The sequence below is a fragment of the Alosa sapidissima genome, chromosome 11 (genome assembly GCF_018492685.1).
Source record: "Alosa sapidissima isolate fAloSap1 chromosome 11, fAloSap1.pri, whole genome shotgun sequence".
NCBI lineage: Eukaryota > Metazoa > Chordata > Actinopteri > Clupeiformes > Clupeidae > Alosa > Alosa sapidissima.
In genome coordinates, this window is record NC_055967.1 from 10,875,611 (window position 1) to 10,901,977 (window position 26,367).

The following is a 26,367-nucleotide window of genomic DNA, read 5'->3' on the forward strand; positions in this document are numbered from 1 at the left end:
TGTTCTATGACTATCAAGATATTTGCATGATAGGTGACCGTGAAAACAGTCAGAACAGAGGCTAAACAGAATATATTCTTCCGATAGTGTCTTTATTGGCAACATTTTCATTTTACTCCACTTACCTAGACTGATAGTAGCAGCTCACTCACACATCACATCTTCTTGTCAGGAAAATTATTTTAAGTTTAATTTGACAAAGTCCTATACATGTGAATATCCACGGTGGCTAGAAAATATACCACTTAACAAATTTGTTAGGCAACAGATCATTATTGCAAGCAGAAAGTGTGCAATTTCCATTGCCAACTTGTGCAGACTAATTAGAGGGAGATGGGTCAAAGAAGGGATGTTTTTGTTTTTGAAAGAGAAATAGCGTTAGTGAAACTTTTAATCAGATGAAGTGTGAATGAGGTTGCTCAGGCTGTCATGTTTTGTTGACTGCCTTCAGTAATGACAATAATTTGTAACTGAAAAAACCTGTAAACAGAACAGCAGTGACTGTGCCAAAGAGTGCAGAACTCACAGAGAAATATGCTCAACAGCAATCAAATCAAGTTTGTGCCAGCGGGATGGGGGCAGATTTAAACACAAAAGATGCCCTGAGCGTAAATGCAAATCGGAGCTTGTCTCTAAAGAATGCAGACCACACATCCTATAGCCTCTGTCTCATTGCATACATCCAAGTTGAGGATATAATTGAAGCCAGTCAATCTGTTACATGTCTAATATAACAGTCGTCAGAATGCTCATTAAAGACTTTGCTAATTAGGTATGAGAGACAGTGGGTAACCTGTTCTGGGTGTGATTCCCCCCTCCTCCCCACCACCACACCCCCTTCTTTGTTATACCCGCCTAAAACCTTCACTGTAATCCCCGACGGAATTAACAAATTATAGCCTTACAACTTCCTTTGCAGTTTTACAGACGCCTCTTTCGTTGTTCACTTAGAGTTTTTATTTTTTTGCCAACTTTTACTTTCACTCCCCTACATTTTAACAGAAATATCTGCACTTTCTACTCCTTACATTTTCAAAACAAGTTTGTTACTTTCCTTTATTTGAGGGAATTATATAGCTATCGATATTTCTTTCATTTTGTGTTGTTGCGCCTTTTAAACATAGAGGCAATATCAACCTAAATGCAGGGGCGTCACACAAAGGGATCAGGGTGTCAATCAGTGTGACGATTCACTTATTTTTCACTTCTTATTTAAATATGGTCACACACTCTTGTCATAGCACCCGACCACACGGACAACAATGTGTAGGCTTGTAGCTCTTACATAAGTCTATATTGGGCTTGGTTGCACTTCATGCTCGGAAATAGGCTCCAGTGTCTAGTATCAATGCTGATACATTACTGTTACATATCATTGTAAAAACAATGTTTAACTCAAGATGCACCAGTGAAGAGGAAAGAAATGTGGATGAAAGATTACAGGTATTAGGAGTGTTATTTCCGGTGAAATAACTGGGTTTATAGTCAATATAGCTTCATCAGAATGTGTAGGTAGTTGTGCCCTATTGTGACATGAGGTATTGGCCTGCAGTGAGCTTTTTTTTTTTTTTTACTATTTCCTTGAGTAAAGAAGTTGAATCAGTTTGGGCTTATTTTTTATATATATATTTGTTTAATCTCTACTTCTACTTGAGCAGACATAAAGCCTCCAGAATTCTTGATTTTGCCATATTAACGTGGATAGGCCTAGTGCCTATATTCCTATAAAATCAGAGACAGAACCGTGAAATACATGTTAGGCGTTTTTATCGCTTTTTGACATGCAAAAATATATTTCTATGAAAGCTATTTCTGCTCACACGTGGCTTTGGTGAATGTCTTTTGAGTCACTCACTCATAGATAAAATATCTTGTAGCTGGCCAGGGCATATGATTTTAGACTCAGACAGCCACTCTACACAAACAGGCATATATGACTAGGCTAGGCTACTATCAAATTGAGAGCTTCCAAAACTAGTACATTACTAGTGTAGGCCTACTCCAAACTAGTGTAGCCTACTCCAAAACCGGTACATAGCCTAGACTAGATAGAGTTTATGTACCGGTAATCCTGCCTTGTGCACTGTGCATTGTAACCTACCAACAAACAGGGCATGTTATCATGATTTATGCTAAACTACATTAGATAGCTATATTTTAACTAAAATTTGTTATGCATGCATCTGTCTAAATAGCCTACAAGTAGGCAACATTTTAGAATTTTTGGACAAAACACAAAAAAAGACATGGGAAAGGCAAAGTTCTAGAACGGTTCCTCACCTGCTCTGCTTGAAGAGTCTCTTGTTCCCATAGAAACGGCGCTTTGCACTCCATTGCCCTATGTGTTACCGTCTAAAAATGTCGTGTAGAAAAAACAACCCCAATTGGTAGATTAATATGTTCATTTCACTATTTGGACACATTTGATGTATTAAAGGTAGTTAAATAATTGACGTTATAGACGTACATTTATATTTATTTGTCAGTGACGTCTTTATTGACATTTTAGTTGAGAATGAGATTAGTTTGCTTCCGTAGGGACCCATTATGCCGAGACACACACCCAGAGAAGCATGACAAGCTGAGTTGTCAACATAGCGCAATGAAGATGTGTGGTGCGTTCAAATACATGACGAATATGTTCTCTGCAATCGAAAGTATTATGTTTTGTCGGTTTTAGTGTTGTGACATATGTTTTAATGATTGTTATTTTGCTACCTCTTAAAAAATAAGCCCAGGTCCTTAACTGTATCAAAGCTACCAAGCTAGCGTTAGCTCATGCTGAATCTCGCTGAGATGACCCGCTAATGTACCCAATTAAAACTAGTAATTTAGTAATCCCTGCCTATATCTCCCGTTTTTAAATAAGAATTTGAATTTTGAATGACATACGAGACATTCACATTTACAATCGCCATGCATAATGCGTAAGGTCTGTCGACAACGTCTTGTTTGCCGTTCTGTAGCGTTATATTAAATAAACTGATGGTTTCATTGCATTACATCTGTGATATGATATGAAGTGATATGTTTGTTTTTGACCGCAGGGAGATGGCGAAGCAGCATCCAAAGCAAATAGATTGGTACTCAGTTCTCGGGGCAAGTCCAACCGATGGGTTACAAGAATTGAAGCAGAAATATCAGAAGCTTGTCCTTCTGGTAGGCATCCTCAGTTTCTGTCTTGCTCATTTTTTCAGCCTGCTGCCAGATACTGACATTGTTTCGTGCATTTGTCAGTAAACTGTCTGCCTTATTTGCGTTGTATGTAGTCTACCGACATTGGCCAATTGTCACCTAAATGGCTCAATGCATTTGACACGCCAACTGCCAGACAGTTTGAATATGCTATCTTGTATTTTCAGATCTGATTTTACTGTATGTATGTATAGAATATAAACAGAGCGTACAAGATAAAGCCAGATGATTGTCTAAGTCACGCTGCCTTGCCCCGATCAGATGTTGATGATATGACCAATGCAGTTAATTTATGTGCATCCTGCATTGAATAAATGCACTCTGGAAAAAATCCTTCATACATGTAGCTACGTTCCATATTTGCCAGGTAAAATTTGCATATCAGATTTGCTTTCCTGAATTGAATTTGAAAGTGTGATTTGCTTATCCTCCAAATAAAACACATGCCACCTCAGTGCACAGGTGAGGATGTTAATCTCAGCCAAATTGATTATTAATCCCTGAAAATGTAAGTATAAGCTGATTTGCTTAATCCCCAACCCATTTTAATTACTGACAACACTTATAGAGAGAAAATCAATCAAGGCCTTTTCACGGGCATGATTTAGGCCTAATAGTCAGTGCATTCTTGTAACAGAAAGAAGTGTCCCATTAATGTCAACTCAGGGCAGATACTAACACGTGATCACAGACCCTCTTTCCCTCAAGGTCAGTTAGAGTATTGACTGCAGTTATAATTTTATGTTAATTCTGCCGCAGATTTTTTTTGGGGGGTTGGCTGCCACTGTGTGATTGTTCTCATTTTGTTTATACACTTAATAGCCATCTGCATGTTGGCCCTATCTGTGGCTATATCTTATTATTTTTCAGCTTCACAGTCCCTTCCCATAGATGAAGTTAAGAACCAAATCTGGAGCGTGCCTCTCTTCCCCCATCCCCCACACTGCTTTGGGGCTTCAGTGTGTCGGTGGTCAGACATTAGGTGGCAGTAGTGTGATGTCGGTGGCCTTTGCTCTTCCCCTTTGCTCCATGTGTGTATATTGGTGTAAGGCTTCACTGAGACCTGTCTCTGGCAAAGGTGGGAGTACACAGAGAGAGAGAGAGAGAGAGATGGAGAGAGAAAAAGACATGATGTATGGTCAGAACTGCCGAGTGCTCCAAATTGCCAGTCCCTTTATACTGTGTTCTTGCTCTCCAAGCTCCATTAGCCCCGCTAAATGAATATTTTACAATGCGTGCAAAGAGACAGCAATTAAAGCACGTAACTCCACAGGGGGAGGAGGAGGAGGGGAAGGAGGAGGAGGAGGAGGAGGCTGGGCCTTTTTAGAAGAGCTGCTGCATTGCATTGTGTTCTGCCCTTCATGTCTGCACGGCAGACTGAAGGCAGCTGGGGGAGCTGTGCCAGGGAGATGGTTTTAACAACCTTACTGTGTCAAAATAAACCTGTGCTGCCGGCTGCGCGGACGTGCAATATACACAGCCTTGCTTGTACAGTACAATGCAGCGCTTCCCTGTGGTTGGGCCCTAGGTGTGTGGGATGACTTTGGTTATGGCTTCAGTAACTGCATTTTGAACTCTCGTTAACCACAAAGAGGGATTTATATCATGAGACTCTAGAGTGTCTCATTAATAATCTGGCACAGTTCTGATGTAAAGGCCATCTTGTTGAGATGTGTAATGTTTATTGACATGTTATAACCTTCCTTAAGGTTAGGTGTAAAGACTGCTCTTAGCATCAGATAAATCCTCCTCTCTGATCACTTCCTGTTCCAAGCTTGATTTTTAATCGCTTCAGGGATTTCAACATTTTTGTAATGAATTTCCGAGACTACTGTACGGCTACAAGATGTCAACATCTCAACATCACATAGTCTTAAAGAATCATCCCACGTGTCACCATGAGTGCATACAAACTGGCTTGGTGAAATAGATGAAAAGGAACAGTATGTAAGCATTAATGTTAGCAAACCACCTCTCGGCTGACGTCAAGTCCTGAGCTCTAAACAGCTACAGGACACTGTGGGGGGAGGAAGCCTCCCTTGCTGCGTTTGACAGTAGCTCAGGTGGGTATGTGTTACTGACTGTGTTTGTGTAACCGGGGCGGGTTTGGGGGGGTGGCCTTGTCGGGGCTAAGCTCCACGGTCAGACGCTCTTCACACCTGTGGGCTGCCGAGCAGAGCGGCCTCCCGGCCGCACCCCGCTGGAAGCCCAGGGCCCTCTGTGGACCGAGCCGGCCACCAGGGGCTTTTTTTTTTGCCTTTCATTTCAACCTGGACCCAACTGAGAAATCTGATGAGGTGACCCTCTGGCAGAGTGCTCAGAGGAGGGAGAGAGAGAGGGCGGGGCGGGGGGGGGGGGGGGGGGGGTTTAGCCAACCCTCTGAAGTGTCATTTCTGACTGTGGTATTTGATTTTTTTTTGTAGCCTAACCAAAATGTGCCTTTCCTTTTTGAACATGGCGGGCTGTAAACTACCAGTTTTTTGTTTTTTTTTTGCTCCCATGCAGTGAGAAATTTTACCCACCTCTGCTCTCTTTTCTCCTTATTTCTTTCTACTATATTTACTGATACAGTATGCATGTAGTCCTTAACCTCCCAGTCTGTGAAAAGGAGAAAAGAACCTCCTGTTGAATGCAGGCCTACAGTTCTACATGTTCTCTGCAAGGGCTTAGTCTTCACAACATCAATTATTGAGAGATCCTTAGCTACCCGAAGTTGATAGGGAAACGGCAGAGGAAGTTTTCTGCCAAATGCAGGGTCAGATCAGACTACTTTAGAGTTTTGCCAGCATCCCAGTAGGAACGGTTGCATAAAGGAAGAGGAACTGGCAACCAAATGAATTTGGTCTTAAACCACTTTATTGGTTTATTTCAGTTCACACCATGTATGATATTGTGTTTCGCATGCCTCTACATCCTGTCATGTTGCTGTCACAGACATACAGCATATCTGAATCAGGGTTACATGTGAACAGTGTGATTCATGTAAATTTCGCTGTCTGATGGATGCATGTCTGATGATTTAGTATTATTATTTTTTTAGTAGAATAGATGTCGGTATAAAATAGAGGAGCATTACACTTTATTTGTATGGCACAGGGTCCACTTTTTAACTGGAGCTTGTTGAAAGTCTCCAGTATATTAATTTAAATCAATTGATGGACGCAAGTGTGTACAAGTAATAAAAAAGTGCAATGTAGCCTACTTCATAGATAGAAGTGTGTGTGCTAGCGTGGCAAAGGAATGGAATGATAACATTTTGCAGTGCAAACAGGCTCACTAAGTCAAGTGTTGCTTCATTCTGATTAGATTAATTAGCTGTATTAGTGTCAGCAAAGCTGTTATGTGGGATAATCCTTTTCCATTCCACAAAATCAATACCCATATCAGCATGTAACGAAGCATGATGATTGACAGGAGTGTGCAAATAGGGCCTGGAGAGAATGGGCGTAATGTGAATGTGAATTTTGTCCTCAGTGGTTAGTAGTCTATATTTTAGTGTGAAGTTTAATGGGGCTGTGAGGTCAACTCACTAACCACACCCACTGACTAACTTTTTTAACAGAAATCTGATCTGTAGCCTAGATTAAAGTTTGTCCGTTTGATTATGGATTTTTTGCTGTGGTCCTTTGAACCTTTTGTGTGGCATCGCCTTGCCTCTGAAATACCCACACTGACACCATCTTGGCTCAGAGAAGTCTCTCAGAGCCGGCACGCATCCCTTTACTCGACAGTCAGCTCTGTTGTCCCTCTTGTGTAAGCTTTACCATGGCGACCGGCGGACCTGGCTTTATGTAAGCCGGGCCTTCGTGTGAAACGTCTAGCCTACCTATGCAGAATGAAGAGGTGGGGGGAGGTGTGTGGAAGGGGGAACGTGAATGGGGTCAGACACAGCTAAATGCTCTGACCCCTCTCCCATCCATCAGCTGGCCCAGCTTGGCAGAGCGAGAGGCGCTGGGCTGGCCTGGCCGGAGCCCGCCTGCTTTGCGTGACCACACTGAATGTTTTAGTAAATTTATGCGACCTTTTCCCCTCCCCTGTCCCTTTGTAATGTGGCTGGCCTTTTAAACTGTAACACCGCCATCGCTGAGAACCAATTTTTAAATGGTGGAGTAAAGCCCTTGGCACCGACAGCGGGGGAGAGAGAGTGAGAGAAAGAGAGAGAGAGAGCGGGTTTCCCCCAGTGCTCACAAAGCAAAATGCAACTTCAGATTTCCGAGCGAAAGGGGTTGTTAATGATTATCTCAATCAGGAAGTTAATTTTTGGCGTGTTCATAAAGTCGCGGCCCCGTCCCTTGCCGCTTCCCCTATTCAGTTTGCTCATTCGTAAAGTGGAAACACCAACAAAAACAATTGAACGGGAGGGCTGCAGAGGAACAATAGGAGAGAGTGGAAAAAATCACCAGAGCACAACCACCCTTAAATTTTAATTAGTTTTTAAAGTAATTGCTCAAAATGATCAATTAAATTCAGTCAGTCTTCCTGTTACTTAAAATTGAAAATATAATTGCGTCAGACAGTAATTGGCTTGCCCAGGACTGTTGGTTATTGTAGTTCAGTATCACCCCATGCATCATTAGCCGACTTTGGACGCGGTTCAGCTTCTGAACTACAGCACCATACTAAAACACAAACACACTCACACACATACACGCAAGGTTCTGCCTGCCAGTGCCAGATTATAATCAGCGTCCAGCTGAACGCTCAGCTGAAAGGATCTAAGTTGTTTTCCAGACTGCCCTGCTCCCAGCCTTCCAGTGTCTCCCCCATGGGTGAGGGCAGTGGGCCAGGGTCCATAAGCACGGCAAACTCCGCAAAACCCCTGCCCCCAAACTAATCGATCTCCACTGCCCCACACTGGCCAGACCTACAGCTGTGGGATTCCAGCAGTGTCCTCTCCAAGCTGACGACAAACATTGAAGTCTGTAAGCGTGGCCTCTTCCTTGGGGCTATGTTGGACATTAGTGGTTAGAAAAAGAGGAGCAGCCTTCCATATTGATATTAATCAAGCGATGACATAATGTAGGGATATCTGAGGTTGCAGGCCGACATCAGTGGCACTGCTTTTGGCTGGAGGTAAGGCTTGGCCTGTGCCCTCGTTACCCTCCTCCCCCAACTGAGCCAGCCTGATGGACAACATATCTCTCCTAAGTGTTTTTTTTTTTTTTTAAAGAATGCTTTTGTGCCCTGGTCTATTTTTGTTTGCTACTGTCAGCCTCTCCTGGTAAATTGTCCAGAAGAACAGCATCGGTCCATCAGCAAATTACCCAGAAAATGCTGTCAGCGCAGGTTGTGACATTGTTTTTTCTTTCTTTCTTTCTTTCTTTCTTTCTTTCTTTCTTTCTTTCTTTCTTTCTTTCTTTCTTTCTTTCTCTCCTTCCTTCTTTCTTCCACTATTTCTCTCATCACTGACAGATCACAGTCTAATTAAACTACCTCCTGTCCCTTGCAATGAATTGTCGGCCGTCCACACCCTTGCTGGTGCCTCAACCCAGCAAGTAGACGTCTAATGCAACGGTAATTTGGCTGTCACTGTTTTTAACTTGACCTCCTCCACCTCCTCTTGATTGGCAGTATCACCCGGACAAGCAAGGCCTGGACGTGGCACCAGGGGATGCTGATCAACGCCTGCAGCGGTTCATCGAGGTGGACCAGGCCTGGAAGATCCTAAGCAACGCAGAGACAAAGAGAGAATATGACCTACAGCTGCGTGGTATGTCGTCAGGTTTTTAAACCATGGCTCTGAACGGCTATGGTCACCTAGTTTCAATAGTCTACAAAGATCTCACCTGTGATGATGTAGAGCTGCTGAAGAGGTTCATTTATTAAATTGGGAGCATTTTATGAGTAACTAAGCTTCAGGGAGATCGAACTCTCCTAGTATAGTGATCTAATCATTTCATAACAATGTAAGTGAACCATTAAATATTAGAAGAATAGTACAGTTGTATACACACATTTTGTTTTGATCTTGACTCGTCAGTTTGTTATTTTTAATATGAACTGATAGTTATTCTGAAGGCGTTCTGCCACTGGTGCTTTTGCAATTGTTGTCACCAATACAGGGTAGTATGACATTAGTCATGAAGGCCACATATTACTCCTGGGCCTGTACTGTAGTTTCTGAAAAGGTCATCTGAGATGGGGCGTAAACAAAAGCCACTTTGCAGAGCTTAAAACTGCTCGCACTTCCAAGATTTCCTTGAAAACCAGCTCATCCTGTCAGCACATGAAAGCAAGAGTAAGCCAGTGTAATACACCAGTACCACCATGATAAATAATGTAAGGTTTATGATTGGCTAAAGGATCGTTTCTCATATTTATTGTAGCAAATAGAAAGTGGCTTTCTTATTGTACAAAGTGGCACTTGCTGCATAGTCTGCAGAAGCCATCCAAAATTGGAACTCCAGACAGTGGGAACATTGCTGCCATCAGATGTGTGTGGATCCCACAGTATCACTCTTAAAGGAATTATCCGGAATAAAATGCACTTTAGATCAATTTACGGATGATTGGGAGTAGAGAGTCCAGAATGAATTTCATCAAACCAGTACCTTTCCGGAAATGTTGCCATCTTTGCTGCGATCTTTAGGGGAAAGTCCGTAGGAGTCGATTGCCGAAATTCACAATTTCGTCGCCGTTTAAAAAAAAAAACTAAAAAAAAAACATAGTCCAGTCCATACAACTTCATTTCAATTTCAAAAGAAATACTGGACTATGTTTTTTTTTTTTTAAACAGCGACGAAATTGTGAATTTCTAGAGCGTGTTACTCCCATACTTGGCAATCGACTCCTACGGACTTTCCCCTAAAGATCGCAGCAAAGATGGCAACATTTCCGGAAAGGTACTGGCTTGATGAAATTCATTCTGGACTCTCTATCCGACCACATAAAGACCTCGGGATACTTCGGTTTGGCTTTAGGGACCCTCTACTCACTACCACGTAAGTGTAATGTTGTTTGGAACTGTAGAAGAGGTATAAAAATAACGTTTTGTAGCGGCGAAATAATATGCCCCTCTCACTTCCACGCTAACGAGTTTTGACTAAAAACGGTAAAATCGAACTTTCTCAAAACACATCCGAATGACATGATTTTGATGTTAACTCAACGTGTGTACTCCCAATCATCCGTAAATTGATCTAAAGTGCATTTTACTCCGGATAATTCCTTTAAGAGTGGAGGCAGAGCGGGACTTCTGGGAGGTTGAGAGGGAGCGAGCAAGTGAAAGAGAGAGACAGAGAAAGAGAGAGAGAGAGAGAGAGAGACAGACAGACAGAGAAAGAAATGTAGGTCAGGCTTGTCACACATGGCCTATCCTTACATGAAGTGATAGACTGACCCCTCCCCCTCCACAACACACACACACACACACACACACACACACACACCCAAACACGCCCCCTGTTTTCTTGCCTGAGGAAAGAGGTCCCCACAGCCCTCCATTAGAACTTCCAGTAAATGTGCATCCATTCCCAGCACACTGTTAACAAGGGCGAGCGCTCCTGTCGTCTTCAGTGGGGAAGCGCCGCCACAACAGCTACTGGCTCACAGCCTGGTACGTCACATAGCCGTAGTCCAGCCTTCCCAACCCATCCTAGTATCCACCCCCCACCCCCACGCACGCACGCAAACACCTCCCTCCACTGAATGCTGTCTCGTGGCTCGTGCTCACGTGGTCAACCCCCATTGACATCCCACAGACAACTATCACAGTTACTCTGTGAGTGTATCTCCTGAGAGTCGTTTAATTCACTACTCTGAAGAAGTTAAGAAAAGTAATCTATGATGAAAATAGTGTATTATCTTTTAGTAATATTGTTCAATTAGGGCTAAGTATTAGTAACTTAGTAACCTGGGTGCCAGCCGAACTTAGTCCCGCCCACAACATTTGAGGTCGGGAAGTTCGGTCTGGCATTGCTTCATTATGGAGCAACTATGCTCGCACCAGAGCTGTGCTGACCAATCAAATCGGGCTTTACAATGATGGATAGGTGACTTGTCTATCACGTCATCTGAGCATGCTTAGGTTGATTGTGTTTGCAACAAAAACGCTGTAGCTAGAAGGAGACAGATGGCTTCTAAGACCCCATATGAAAAATGCATATTATTTCAATGAGGTTTTATCACTGAAAACGATTATTTCTGAAAACTTTGGCCAAAGTTGAGATGTGGGAAAACTCATGGTTTCACTTTCATCAAGGGAAAACGGTGTGTTGCATTGTGACATGTTGTTCCCTCGTTCTTTAAAATCTCTGATTTGACCACCTGTTCGAGGGATTTGCGACAGCCTTTCCTATTGTTCAGAGGATTGTCTGCACACTCTCTTTAGCCAGCTAGGTCACTTAAAAAGACTGACCCAGAGACTTTCTTATAGGGGGAGATGGCTATCTTAAAAAGTTTACCAATTGACAAAAACATTTAACAGCTAACTAGCTGTAGCTTGGGTTAATTTTCTGACGTCACTTAACATTTTCCTAACTTATGCTTAGCATAAACTATTCTCATTCACTCATATGGACTAGAACTGTCACTTGTATCGCAAAGCGATAATTTGTTTACCGTTGGAGTCCTTAGAAGATGTCGACATAGTTTACTAAGCTGTGGGAAAGATGTTAAAGACCATCACAGTGGTACACAAATTGAATTGAATGAAACAACTGGTTTCACAAAATAGGAGTTTGTTCAGGGTACCACCCACTTCTTCCATAGGGTTCCGTTTAAAAAATGGTGTAAAAGCATCCGGTGTAAATGTCCAGACCCTACTGATGTTTTCTCCCGAAGATTGGAATCTCCCTTTACAGGTGAAATTAAATTAGATGCGGTAATATGTTCATGCATTATGTACTCTGTTGCGCTGGTTTTATTGAAGACCTACAATGATGGACATGTAACAAAATATTACCAAAGCAGCTTTGTATGTAAGGATGGACAAGGATATACTGCTTCTGCAGAGAGAAAGCGTGTAATTACCATGTGGGGTAATTGAGTTGCGCAGAGCCTTGTGTAAGGCCCAGTCTGTGCCGAGTGGGGCCATCTCATCTCATCTCGGAGTGCTGCTCGTTCAGGCCTGAGTAATGTCTCGTCATTTCAGCCCTTAATGTGCGACCGTCTTATCCCCAAACACACCACCCGCACTGCTCCTCAGCCTGCCCTGAGCGCCACCCCTGTCGCACTGCACTCAGAGGAGGGTCAAGTGGGCCACCTCGGCCCCCTGCGCTGGACGTCGGTGACCTGTGTTGCCTCGCCGAGAGGAACTCGCCGGTGCGGTCCTCCAATGGCAGGCTAATAATGATGTTCAGGTCTCATCCTGATGAGGGCCGGCCTTGGTGACGAGTTTCAGAACTGACTTTCTAGAAGTCCAGTGTCCTCTTTGTGGACGAAGTTGGTTGTCAACTCATTTTGGCCTATTGCTGATGCTGTTTTATACATGTTTTGTATGTTTTAATGTTTTAACACTGTGTAAAGCACCTAGTCTGACGAGCCAGACCCACAAGATGTAGGGTCTGGGAACTTACCATAGGCACTGCTCAATCCGAGGGGCGAGATAAACAGTTGTCTTTCAAATTTCCTCTGCACGCAATAGGAAAACACTACAACCGGCTGCAACTCATGAGTCCCATGCATTTTCCCACCAGCGGAGCTAATTGCTAGTTGATCAAACTTTTGCCAATTTAAAAAAAGCTTAACTCGAGTCGCGATTCAAAAGACCGCTGTTCGCCAGCAGTAGCATCCATCTTCTTTGTTCTCAAATAGCAGGAAATTCACGTGGAAATTTACCGTCGCTGACTCTATACACGATGTGATTGGCCTGATAGAAGTTTCATTTTTCCAGCTCACAAGCCAACGGAGAGTTGCTAGGCTACCCTGGCTGCAAATTACATTTGCTGCCGCTAGGGTGCGTCTAGATTTCTAGGCTATAAAGCGCCATGAGACATGTGTAATGTTTTGGCGCTCTATAAGTGAAATTAAATTGAAATTGAAATTGTATTTCCTTTCCTCTCCTGTAATTGAGTTGACCTATTACTCTTATTATTATGGACTAGTTGTTGCATATACAGGTATAAAACTCTCATTCATTCTACCCTAAATGTATACTTTTAAGATATGTAGACACTTGGTCATTAAAAATAAGTAAATCATTGCAACATGGTGTAGATATAAAATATGCAATTTGACACAGTAAAAATGCTTCCTCTAAAACTCTAGATTGTGCCAGTAAAAGCATGCTGATGTATCTGCCTGGAGTATCTGCAGAGATGTTCATGTATGCCAATGCTGATTATACAATTTTTAAGCTGTTACCTGTTAATACTTTTGCTGTGCTGATAATATTGAGCATCCTTAATCTAAAGCAGCGGTTCCCAAACATTTTTTTCATGCGTACCACCACCTACATCCTGACTCGGCTCGCGTACCCCCACCATCCGACACATAAAAACGTAACTCATTCTATTGACACATTCCAGGCATCATGTTTAATTAGCCACCCTACATGATAACAAATAACAAAATCCAAATGTGTAACTGGTCTATGAGCTCTCACATTAAAAATCAGTGTAGAGAACAACATTATGAAACACAAAGAACAAAGACAACATACTGTAGGCTTGAGATAAAAAAAAAAAAAATGTTTTTAACACCTTTTCAACATTGCCCTTTTCATCTCGCGTACACCCTAGTGGAAGCTCGCGTTTTAGGATCCCTGATCTAAAGCATGCAAGATTTTGTGTGTTGTGGACATTTTAAATTGACTAAATAAGGTGATATTGAATGTCATTTTCAACATTTAGTCTCATCTTAAGTATACAGTGCAGGATGTTTGATTACAGCTTGTAAGAAAAAGCTTTTACACAGACAACAGCAAATGTCCATGTAAAAGGGTTTCCCGTCAGTGTTTACTGTTTCTTCTGAAGTCTCGTCTTTCAGTTCCCACCAGCTCTTGGAAATGCCTCTTAGCAGATAGTCTTTTGCTACTTGAGGTTTGGTCCTTGTTCTTTTAAACAGTTCCACATAATTATTCTTGTGTAATCACAGTTGTATGGCTCAGTCACACCCAAAACTAGTTAATAATACTCAGACCTTTGTGCATAAATTATTGACACATTTTTCTTTTTTCCCACCTTTGTCAGTTTGACTCGCGAGACACATTTTCCTTCGACAGACTTAACAGTGATGTGTAGCCGTACACATAGCTGTAATGTTAACCACTTAGGGCAGTCTCTTAACTAATTAAAGACAAACATGTTAAGAATGTGGGATGAGAGAGTGCTAATTACTATTTCCTCACAAAGATTCAGTACAGATCGACTTTTTCTGAAACACTGGAATGTGTAACGTCTTTTGTTCTTGCTTGCACATATCATGTTCTGTCTGGCATCATTTGGTAGATTTAGTATCAATGATATACACTTGTTATATAAGATGCTAAATTAATGAGCAGTAATGTATATTTCATGCATACTGTGCATGCATGTTGTCTTTCGTACATGATTTAACCCTTTTTTGGCCATCTTTTTCCATGTGTTTGGGAAAGAAAGGGAAAAAGAATTGCAGTCAGGCATGGGGAACACTGGGCATTTAGGCACAAACCCAGTTGTGCATTTAGGCACAACTGGGCACAAAAACGAATTAATGACCTATGCTTCTCGAAAAAGCTTCTTGAAAAGTGCCAAATCACCTTTGACTTTGTGGGGCTGTAAACTTTCTTGATGGGGGGCGTTGGGACCTTGCATTTACATGACCACTTTTGGTGTCACCAGAATTAACTTTACAGCTTTCCTCTCAGTCTTAATATAAGTGGTGCACAATCTCTTGTGTGCCTTCAATGATTAGCACTATTTAGCCTACAAAGTGTTGCCTTTTAACATTGTCATCATGGACTAGTGTTACCACACCTCCCACCTCTAGGACTGAGATGTCAGTCCACCTTACCACTGAAAGTGTTGTACTTAAATATTAATGCATTTTCCCTCTTTGTATTCTCCCTGCAACTAGAGGTGTGTATCAAATGTACTTTTGACATTTGTGTGTAGAATGACTGATATGTGGTTGTTTGTCATTTGACAGACAATTTTTGAGATGTTCAATGACTGGCTTTTAAGCATTAATCCTCTTCAGATCACCATATACAGGGATGCCATTCATTGTCATATGAAATTTGCAACGGTGTGACTTTCCAAAAATAATCTTTTGCATAAATGACATGCTCTGCGACTCTGTTTGTAGCTGAATGTTCTTCATGAGTGTGGCATTCTGAAAGCGTCTTTAGCAGGTCCTTAGTGAACCTCACTGTTGGAATTGTCGCTTGTTTCGATTCAGGAAAGACAGTCCAAAGTATTCAAAGTGGCAGTTTATGGTATAATTTTATGTCGTTTTGAATGGGCACTGCATGGGGTGTTAATGTTGTCTGAAGTGTAGAGGTGTACGCACATCTATACCGATTCTACAGGTGCTGGATACTAGAAATACTGAGTAGAACAAAAAAAAAGGTCTGCACACTGTTTCTAAAGCTCCCAGTTTAATGGTGGGTGATGCATAACGTTTCGACCACTCAGGTCTTCGTCAGAACACCTGACGAAGACCTGAGTGGTCGAAACATTGTTGTTGTGTTGTGTTAATGTTATCTGTCATATTTTACATCAAACATCTTACTCGACACTCGTGTGCACAGATTCAGTGTTGCGCTGTCTGAGAGGGGGAGTGGCTACAGAGGCTAGAGTACCAAAAGCCAACACGTGCTTCTTTTAACAATATCCTTTGCATTTCTTTTCCAAACACTCGTGCTCTTAGCAAAACACCTGCCAAGCTTGAGATCAGTCGGACAAATGGTTTGAGAGATATGTGAATAACACACACACTGACAGACAGACGTTCCTGTCGCTAAAAGATAGATAGATAGATATTCAAGGATGTTATTTTTTTTAAATTAGCATTTTTAAGAAGTGTACACATCTGGTTTTACTGAGGGCTTCTTGTCATACATCACTCTCCACCCTCAATGAGTTGGTGGGACAGTCATACACATCTTCCCTCAGGCCCTGTATACACACACCTGGGTAGTTTTTTAAAACTGACATTTTTCTATGTGTTTGGGTTTTTGTCCACCAGCATAGACAGTGTAAACAGTGTTTTACAATATTTTTAAAACACCTTCTAAAGTAAAAAATCTGTAAAAAGAATCAGTGTCCGCGGATCCGTGTGGACCATAGACGGTATATATAGAACTATATATACAGTCTATGGTGTGGACAAGTAAAAAGGAGACTTAAAATGACGTAAAAAGAGCAACAGCAACAATGGTAACTATGGCAATGGGAGATACTGTCACAATATCAGCTATGGTTTGCGTTCTAGTGTGTATAGGGATCATTTTAGTGTGTAGTGTGGACAGAATAAAAGGTAGAGATCTATCCGATTTATTACCAGGGTATGAGTATGCAAGGCCTCAATTCTCATTTTACAACAAAAGTGACTTTCTGGAAGAGCAAGGTCTGATGATTTGCCTGAGAAGTAAATTCAGTATGCATATACTGATCTTACATTTGAGATGAGGTAGAATGTAATGACTGTAATAATAATCCAATGCTTATATTGTGAATTATCATAAATATATTGGACAAAAATAAGGGAAATACATTTCCTGAAGATTAATGAGACGGATAATGTTTTGTTCATCAAGCCTAATAATAGTACTTGGGCAGCTTATCACATTCACTCTTCAGAGAGCTGATTTGCATTCATTTTCATAATTATAGCAAAGCCATGTTTTCCATCGGCGGACGTCCTGTGACAACAAAAACAATTATGTGCACCATTATAGCCATTTTCTGTTTTTGGTCGACATTGTCTGTCTGGCTCCAAAAGCAGACTGTCTGGCAGACGTGTCCGGTCTGTCTGAAGAAGCAGGACGTTCTGCCGGACAGTACCCTCACAGAACCCACTGACACACACCAGGTTCAGGCAGGTCACAGGGAGTCGGGCAGAGCCAGCCAGTCTTCTGCAGAGACCCTTTGTCTGGACTGGACTGTCCTACTCAGTAAGTGCAGTACTCAGGAAATATCATGGACATTTGCATTTACCCCTCTAGTTAATCTACCTATGCCAGGTGGCACATGCAGGCTTCAGAGCAGCACTTCTGAGCATTTCTTTGCATTTCTTGAGCATTTGAGGCTTTTGCTCCATATTTCCATCCTTCATGGTACTGTTTGACCCATCTCTCTGTGTGTTTTGTGTCACTGTAGCCCAGGAGCTGAAGCAGAGCTGGCCTGTGGATGCTCAAGTCTCCCTTGAGGACATGGACTGGGACAGTGGTATGCATCTCTAAAGACATCTCATTTGCTGTCGTGTTTCTGTTCTCCTGTCATATATTATTAGTGGTTCTGTTCTAGTTCACTTTGAGACTGGACACCATTGTAAATGGTTGTTAGATGTTGCCTTGCCTCTTGCAGACACTCAGTCATACACTTATGGCTGTCGTTGTGGTGGGGAGTTCATCATCGGGACAGAGGAGATGGAAGAAGAAGCCACTGTGTGCTGTGACACCTGCTCCCTCAGCATTGAGATTAAGAGGACTGCATGAAAATGAAACACACACACACTGACTTATTGAAGAGGCCATCCTGGAGATTGATTTTCTTTTCAACTGGCTCACAGGAGAGCAGAAGTTTCACCATCATGAGTCATATCCATCCCAGACATTTTTTCAAAAGTTTGCCTTATTATGAAAATGTAGTTTTTTATGTAAATTAAAGTGAAAAGGTAATACCTACATTTTGCTGTAGTCTTTATTGCTGTGTTGAAGATGGTCTGGCTTACTGTGTTGTTTCAGTTGGGACCAACACATGACACATATAAGTAGAATTTCAACTGGCAGTGTCTGTGAAAATTTGAATGATTTTCAAGGCATTTGCACTCTGTGCATACTCTATATAAGCATTTCTCTGTTAAAAAAAAAAAAAAGTTAGTTATATTTCCCAGTGCTTATGGCAAAAACATGTGCAATGTGGATTTCATGAAAATAAATGTGCAAACCCTCTGTAGATTTCAAAACATACATCTATGCTACGCCTGAGGTACAGTATGCATCACTTGGAGCAGATGGCCCAATATGTAAATCCATAACATCTTGCCCTGAGTTCTCTCTCACCTACCACTGCTGGGGATACGGTTGGGGAACTGGGTCACAACAGACCTTCTGTAACGCCTTAAAATGAAATAGAAAGCCCTGGGTGATGTCCTCCCGGCAATACATGCTCTTTTCAAAATACACAGTAACAACCTTTGTCTTGTTTTTTTTCCCCCCTGCCTGCTTCCACTGTTCCAGCCGCCAGCCCCTCCATTTTGTGTGTGTATGTAAAGGCTCACTAGCCACTAAGCTCGTGTTAACTTTGTTTGCATGTAAATAAATGAGCTTTTTTCCCCTTCATGACAATGAAGTCGCAAACTGCCTCCACACTTCAGTGAGAAGCTGCCCTTCTAGTTAATGACAACCTCTTTTTTTCTGTCTTTCTCCTCGGTCCGGGTTTTGTTTTGTTTTATTGTCTCTTGTTCCCCCCGTGCTCGGAGGGAGCCGAGGTTACGGCATCGGGACGGGGTCATGAGTTTGTTAGACTTCAAATGGAGTCATTAGGCTGTTCGCGAAAATCTGTCCTCTTGTTGCGGGAGCAGCTTGAGCGGGGCAAGCCGGGCTTTTCATCAGCGTCCCGCGGTCTGAACCAAGGCTAGACCTGCCAGTGGGCCAGCAACGGACCGAACCATAATTGACTGTGACATCAATTACGAATAATCTCATCACTTTTAGAGAGTGGGCCTGTCAAAGCTGTAATTAAGTCCTCTGTCCCCCCTATATGTGCAGACAGGATCAACAACACATTATAGTAAAATGATGGACATCGCTCCATTTAATGTGGTGTTGTGTTTGAGTGTGCACCAGTGCATTTTTTGTTTTTGGAAATAGAAAAATTGTGGTTCATATCGCAGATCCCAGAAGTGAAGTTCAAACCTCTGAGATGAAAGCAAGGGATGAGTCTTTTTGGGACTTAAAGCATTGGTTCTTCCTCCAATTGTGTGCCTTTGTTACAACCATCCATAATTAGCCAATGTGAAGGATGAGCCTTAAATTGTCGGGAAATGCTTGTTTGCCTTACGTGGCAAATGACACTCAGGGAAAAGGATGGTGCGATATGAACGTGTGAGTAAGCCGTTTTGGGCTTCCCGCCAGTACGTTCCAGTGGTTCTCACGTTATTGAAGGTGTAGGAACCCCGCTGCGCCGCAGGCTCTGTGTGAATGGCTCTCGCAAACCTGAGCCTCCCATCCAGTGAGAACGGAACGAGCCGTCAGGGTTTCACTGATCTCCGTCCAAAATTCACAGGTATCTTTGAAAGGAGGCCCCTGAGAGAGAGGGGCTCCCATTCAGAGGAGGGATGGAGAGAAAGCCACTCTTTCTCCTAATGAACTTCAAGGCTCCCACCTCCCTGCAGCCCCCCCCCTTGAACTCAGGCTTAATCTCGCTGGGACAAAAGAGGCACCTCCCTCTCTCCCACAGCTTCATATCCTAACGCCAACCTTTGAGATGGCTTCCCTGGGTTTGGCCTTGGACACAAATGTAATTGCCTCAGCTAGTGCAGTTCAGGGGTGTTTGCCAGACAAAAGTTGGGCTTCCGAGGAAGCTGCAGGTGTGGTGAGCTTTTAAGGACAGGGAAGGAGATGCCATAAATTCTGAACTTGTGTTTGTTTCAGGACTTAATTAAGAGTGCACCTTATTGTTGTATTCCCAATCAATGTTTATTTACCAATTTTAAGCTTCTGTTCGATGGATGCAAACATGAGTGAAGAATAGTTTAAATTCTTCACTCATCATCCCTAAATTCCACTATCCATTTTTCTGATGCCAACTGTTGACTGTCTGGGGTGACTGTTCATTTATATACATTGACTGTAAAGACACATTCTGTCAACATTTTGACTGGACAAGATGTTGTACTCATTGTTTAAGGGCAGTTCAAATTCAATAAATGCAATCGTAATTTTAATCATACCACCCCTCAGGTGTTTGAGAACAGACACAAATAAAAATATAAAAGCCTAGACATGCCTTTCTGACAAGACCCTGACAAGGATACCATAGTAACAAACTGAAAAGCAAATATTTTGTCACTTTATCCCCCTCAGTGTGTGGAGTGTGAGTGCTTTGCCACTCTGTGTCAACACAGGCATGTTTGAGAGCAGGACTTTGTGTACTTAGTGTCACAACACACTACGCCTCGCTCCTCACTGTGTTTGCAATAGAGATCAGGGAGGGTAGTAGAGGCGCAGGAACCTCATTAAACTTACTTTCATTTAAACCCCAGTACAAAAAAGGGCTGCGCTGTAACGTTTCGATAAACCTTCTTGTTAGCCTAGCCAAACAGGGAAGAGTGAATGCTTGAAAAGACAATGGAAATTCTGTAGCTGTCTAGCCATTCACCAACCTTAAACCTTTAAGAGGGAACACTGATCTCTCAGACAAGACACTGTACGTTTTGAGAGGGAAAATGGTGGTATAATTTGAAGCCGAAGTGGGGTGAGTAGCACGTTTGAAGAGGTGACCACCTATTTGTTAGTAAGAATATCCAGGGATGGGGCGGCAGCAAAGGTGGAGGGTTGTGTGTGTATGTGTGTGTATGTGTGTGTGTGTGTGTGTGTGTGTGACAGACTCACAGGCGGGCAGGCAGTGACGAGAGTGGTGACTGCTCGCCCAGTGTCTCACTTTCTCTTTGTTTATGGCTGCAACTGTTTCAGAGCTATAGAGGTGGACAGCCCATCCCATCAGCCTAGCCACTCAGCTGGCACTAATGCTAACAGCCTTCATTGCCATTGTAGACCCGAGCTGCAAATGTTTGTGTGGGAGAGGGAGTGACTGAATGTGTATGTGTGTGTGTACAAGGGTGACAGAGTGAAAGAAGGGAGATGGAGAGATACACAGAGGGGGTGATGACTCTTAGTGATGTCATTAAAGGTAATCTTGTGCAAAAATAACTGAAAGAAGAGAAGGGATTTTGATTAATTATGAATGTTTAAATGGATGGATGTTTTTTCCCCTTATTTTTTTTTATGAAAATAAGCTTAAATAAACTGTTTAGACTGATTGTTTTTATTAAACAATTAATCACTGACCCATCTTTCAATTTGTCAAAAATCAGAGGGGTAAATGGCACTTTATACAGTTCTTTGTAAAGCTGTGGCTGGGAGATGGGGGGGGGGGGTGGCGGTTGGCCCTGGTGTAGTAGCGCAGTAAGGTCCCCGATGCACAGGGCTGAGACAAGCGACAGCCGTGGCACGCTCCATGGTGAGGCCAAGCCAGCCCTGGGGCTTTCCCCTGCTGCATGCTGCAACATGTCGAGGCCTGTGCGCAAAAATAACTCCAACTAGTTAATCAGCCCCCACCCCCACCCCCTCACTTGGCTCTTCCCCTGCCGATCATTATATGTGATGCGTCCTGGTCAATAGCGTGGCCCTGTACTCCTGGTAACAAACTCTCTGTGGGCACAGCAACAGATAGGCTTCAGTAGGCTTCCTCAATTTGCGTGATATTTATAGTATGACAGAATTATACTATATATAAGGGAAAAATGGTTGAGAAGTAAGTCACAGTATGTGAAATTTCAAAATTGATTTGGTCTAAAATATCAGTTTGTAGGTAAAATTATGCTTCTTGTCGCACAGAGATGTCCGAATAGCCAGAATGGTACCCCCAGTACTTTTCTACTGTATGAGTGAAATACATATAATTATAGATTGTTGCTTGAGAAACTCAAACATGCTCTTGTTTCATAAAGTGACATTTGAGCCATTGTGTGGCTTGTAGATGGTCTACTCGGCCTTATGGATCATTTTTCTCTTGTTTTTGGTCAGAGACTGATCTTCTTTCGAACCATGACAGCAACAGAATGTTGGTATCTGTTCTTCCCATTGTTATACTGTGTATTGTGTTGTTAGCTTACTTGTCCACTCACACACACACACCTGTCAATCAGCCCTTCTGTCACCATGTCAACCACAATTTCTCAGATATATCAGGTCGATTAAATTATGTTAAAATAATGTAGTGTTCCAGTCAGTGGCCATGTTCTCATGTTGACTAATTGTTTCCTCATTCTGCAAAGTATTTGTACTCCATCACTGAAAATAGCTTGCAAACCACATGTTCATGGCTCTTGTGCAACTCTTTCATAAAGTACCTGATGTCATCATATCTCCTATTTGAGAGACCAAGGATGTTGGATTCGTCTGTGTGGTGGCTTAATGACTGCTGCGCCACTTGTTTCTTTCACTCTCTCTCTCTCTCACACTCTCTCTCTCTCTCTCTTTCATTGAGTCGCTCCTTGATGGAATTAGCCCCAGCAAGCTGAGCGGAAATCACTGTGAGCTTTAGGAAAGACATCCCAGAGATGGGAATGGATTAGGGTCCCGGCTCCTTGCCCACTTACAGCACCAGGTGGCTTTTTTTCAGTCGCAAAGGTTTTTATACTTAATCCCATTACGCCGCTGCTAAATCTCGCAGACATCAAAATTATCACACACACAAACTCCCCACCAGCACCACCACAACTCCTCCTCCTCCTCCCCCTTCTCCTCCTCCCTCTTCTTGCCGCTCTCCTCCTTTCTCACCCCCTCTTTCCGAGTGACTGGAGGTGGCTTCACCTGAAAGGAGTCAGACATTTGCAGGCAGCTGCTGCTTTAGCTGCCGCCGCCGTCGCTGCGCCCTGCTCACAGTGAATGCCAATCCTGATCCAATTTCGCCTCGCCGGTGGCCCCTTATTCCCCTGTCCAATAATGTGTCTGCTGGAAGAAGAGGGGGGAAAAAAGAAAAGAAATTCCCACTGCTCCAAATCAAGTCTAATCCTAGCTGGGGACCTCATGTCAATCTTGTCCTCCTGATACAAACACACCCATGCTGCCAGGTTCCCCCCCCCCCTCTCTCTGTCACTCTATCTCTGTGGCTTACTAGACTCTTGGGACAGCCCCCGAGTCCCAGATCTCCTCAAAAAGAGCGAGCAGGGATCACAAAACATGACCCTCAGAACCTTGATATCACAATATTGCGACCCTTCTAGGCATTGCACGTAGGTGCGGATTAGGACTTTGCATAATAAGATTACACGCTGGCTGGCTGATATCAAGGGACGATCCATATGTGGCCGGCTGGCTCACTGTTGGGCACTCAGGGCTGTTTGATACATGAGCGTAGATGGGGGGCCTGCGGAAGATCGGCTGGAAATCAAATGGGATTTCGTTTGTAAATTAGCCGGCCAGTGTGGCAGCAGCCTTTTGCTCTTTTCACACCTCCCACTGCCTCTCAGTCTCTCTATCTCTCTTTCTTTTTTCCCTTTATTTATTTGTTTCTGTCCTTAGTCTATATCAATCCATCTTCATACTTCTCCCTCTCTCTCAGGACAAACATTGTACAGTATTTCCTGTAGGCCAGCCTTATATTGATTAACATAGAGCCACTCTTTGCATCCTGATTCAGTGTCCCTCATAACAGACCTGGAAAGCACTGTTGTTTATGGGAGTTTCACAGTAGTGCAAAGTATCAAGCCAAGTATTGACTGGCATGGCTTGTGGTTTTAGACCAAGGGAGATGAACACCTCTGTTGTTTCTGAATAAAAAAGTGGGGAAAAACCCTGAATAATTCTAATCATATTCAAAGGCATCCCTATTCCATATCGATGTGACTCTTACAGACGCCATACTGACTGGGCTCATGTAGCACTACTGATATGGTCTTGCCGCCGCTATCCCTACTTGTCCTCAGAAATAGCACTGTGCCACTCCAGTCGGTGAGCGGATCAATAGGCATGGGAGGTCAGCCATCATCACCTCAGGCGCTAGTGTGAGAGACCGGCACCTGCTGGCATTGTCCTCTACTCAGCCACGGCAGGGTCTGTAAAAGGTTTGTGGCGGGGGGTCCCAAGTGGGAAACACCTCACCTTGTGTTAAACATCCGGCCCATACTGTACCTGTGCCTGGTAAAGTGTGCCAAATGCTGTATCATCCTAGTAAATCTGTGGTAGTTCAGTGGGTTGATGCTGAAAAGGTATATTTAGAGATCCACACTGAGAATCTGTTGCAATACTGTTGTTTTTGTAGAATCTTTCTTTTTCTTTCATAAAAGTGGTTGGGCAGCAACCATACTATATAACTACTGTATACATGATACTGGCATAGATATAGAAACCTGGACTACTGCATTGTCTGTTAAGCTCTATAGAGTGGTGAAGTCCCGCCCCTTCTACTTCCGGTCCATGGGACCTGTCTTTCAAAAAATTATGAACGGGAGTTAATGGAGAGATAACAATTATTTTTTGGTCCAGTTTGAATTGTGCCACAAATTTCACATATGATGTGTGTGAATTTAAAAGATAATTTTTCATGTCAAGAAATTACTGTTGTTCGATAGATTTCAAAAGTTATGTTGGTTTTGTGCAAATCCACTCAGTGGACTACATCTCTCGTCTCGGAACGATGTACGTCACCAACGTAATGAAACGCTAAGAGCTGTTATGCTAGTTAACGGTTGCATCTTGCTGCCTGCTATGTCACTTAACAGTATGTAATGTACAGTCTATGGACGAATACAACTTACCTGATGTGTTTAATCCTCTGACTCATGGTATTTTCTTCGGCAAGGAAAGCCCAATTAAGACCTGTTGCTGATATGCTTGTACAATCTAGTGTGGCTGTGAATGAGCTAACGTCACTAGCGCGACTGATGGGTTTGTAGTCGTTGGAATTACGATCTTTCACAATGTTGTAATTCAATAGTTACGAAACAAACTGTCTTTACATGACAAATTGTCTTTAAAATTGACAAACATCATATGGGTAATTCAAGGCACAAGTCAACCGGGACCAGAAAATAATTTATTTTTCGCCATAGACTGCCGTTCAAATTTTTTTGAAAGATAGGTCCCATGGAGGCAAACGGAAGGGGCGGGACTTCACCACTCTATTAGGTGGAATATGTGAACGTGGCCGCCATATTGGGTAAGGCTACACTTACTGGCAAATGAATGGAGGTTAATGAGGAGCGGTAGGTGTTTTGGGCTAAAAAGCCCAAAACGTATACATTTCTCAACTGTTGGCCAAGAATGTTGTGTTATATTTAAGCTTTGATAAACTACACGTAAAATTTGGATTATGCAACACTATTTACGTGAAGGAAAATAACATTGGAGAATTGTTGGAACTATTTTGGAGAATTTATTAAAAAAAGAAAAACTAATTTTTATCATGGACATATTACAGATTGCTCAAAAGAACTCATCTTTGGATGATTTATCTTTTGATGGTTTAAATAGGATGTGAACCATGCCTCCACTTTAGATATTGTCGTCTAGAAGGCAATGGCCATGTCACTCTAGAGGCCATGTGGTATCTAGGTAAAACTATGGTACAGAGAGCACACTTGGTATATATGGAGTGAAAGTGAAAACCTGTGCCCTTAGTGGTTTCATTCCTCTCGGAGATTCGTTTACATGTAAAATCCCATACAACTAGTTTAAAAAAAAATATATATTATGAAGCCATATCACCAAAGTTAATTCCAAAAATGGCAAAAATATTTTTTTCACTATGTACAGTAATAATATATTAACTGTGGAAATTTTAAGTGGTATTTCGTCTTCTTTTTAAAAAATAGAATTGTTCCTTTCATTTCATAAATAGACTACAACTTAAATCGCATGACTTTCGCCGTAGCATGGTTTGTTTGTTAGTCTAGTTAGTTTTGACACTTACACTTACTGTCAGCACGTCACGTGAGTAGCACAGCACAAACTAACGATAAAAAGTATCACCAGGAGGTTTATATCGTTCGCCGTCATTTCAAAAAATGATCAGCGAGTCAAGCAAATCAACATTTTGATCAGCTAAATTAAGTGCCCAAACTGGTGACATCACATGCAACTGTTGTTCGTTATCCCCACATTACAAAAAATCTCTAAACAATCAAATTGTGGCTGAAAAAAGTATGATCACCAGAATCAAAAGAGATTACCCCAATACATATGATATGGAAGCTATTCTGTTAACTTTTAGATTGATAGGACTAAGATATATTTTTTCTAAAAACATCTTTATGGAGAATCCCATTCATTTCGCTGAGCGTTAGGAACAAAACCAGTAGGAG

General features: G+C 42.4%; 2 protein-coding genes across 5 annotated transcripts in view; one reads left to right on the forward strand and one right to left on the reverse strand.

The window, feature by feature from the left end:
* LOC121724120 (doublecortin domain-containing protein 1-like) overlaps positions 1 to 2,334 on the reverse strand; it is a 77,738-nt gene extending 75,404 nt beyond the window's left edge. Inside the window, exon 1 of the mRNA XM_042110477.1 lies at positions 2,281 to 2,334. Within this exon, the coding sequence (XP_041966411.1) occupies positions 2,281 to 2,334 (54 nt within the window). The remainder of the gene's footprint in view (positions 1 to 2,280) is intronic.
* A 198-nt stretch (positions 2,335 to 2,532) lies between these two features.
* Positions 2,533 to 17,962, forward strand: dnajc24 (DnaJ (Hsp40) homolog, subfamily C, member 24). Of its 4 annotated transcripts, none has more exons than XM_042111175.1 (5): positions 2,533 to 2,615; positions 3,048 to 3,159; positions 8,767 to 8,905; positions 17,436 to 17,504; positions 17,643 to 17,962. In XM_042111175.1, the coding sequence occupies exons 2-5, from the start codon at positions 3,052 to 3,054 to the stop codon at positions 17,771 to 17,773; spliced, it is 447 nt and encodes a 148-aa protein (XP_041967109.1). In that variant the 5' UTR covers positions 2,533 to 2,615; positions 3,048 to 3,051; the 3' UTR covers positions 17,774 to 17,962. The 4 variants fall into 4 exon arrangements, with proteins under 4 accessions (XP_041967109.1, XP_041967110.1, XP_041967112.1 ...); XM_042111176.1 differs by lacking the exon at positions 2,533 to 2,615 and adding an exon at positions 2,731 to 2,932; XM_042111178.1 differs by lacking the exon at positions 2,533 to 2,615 and adding an exon at positions 17,059 to 17,230.
* The last annotated feature ends 8,405 nt before the right edge of the window (positions 17,963 to 26,367 follow it).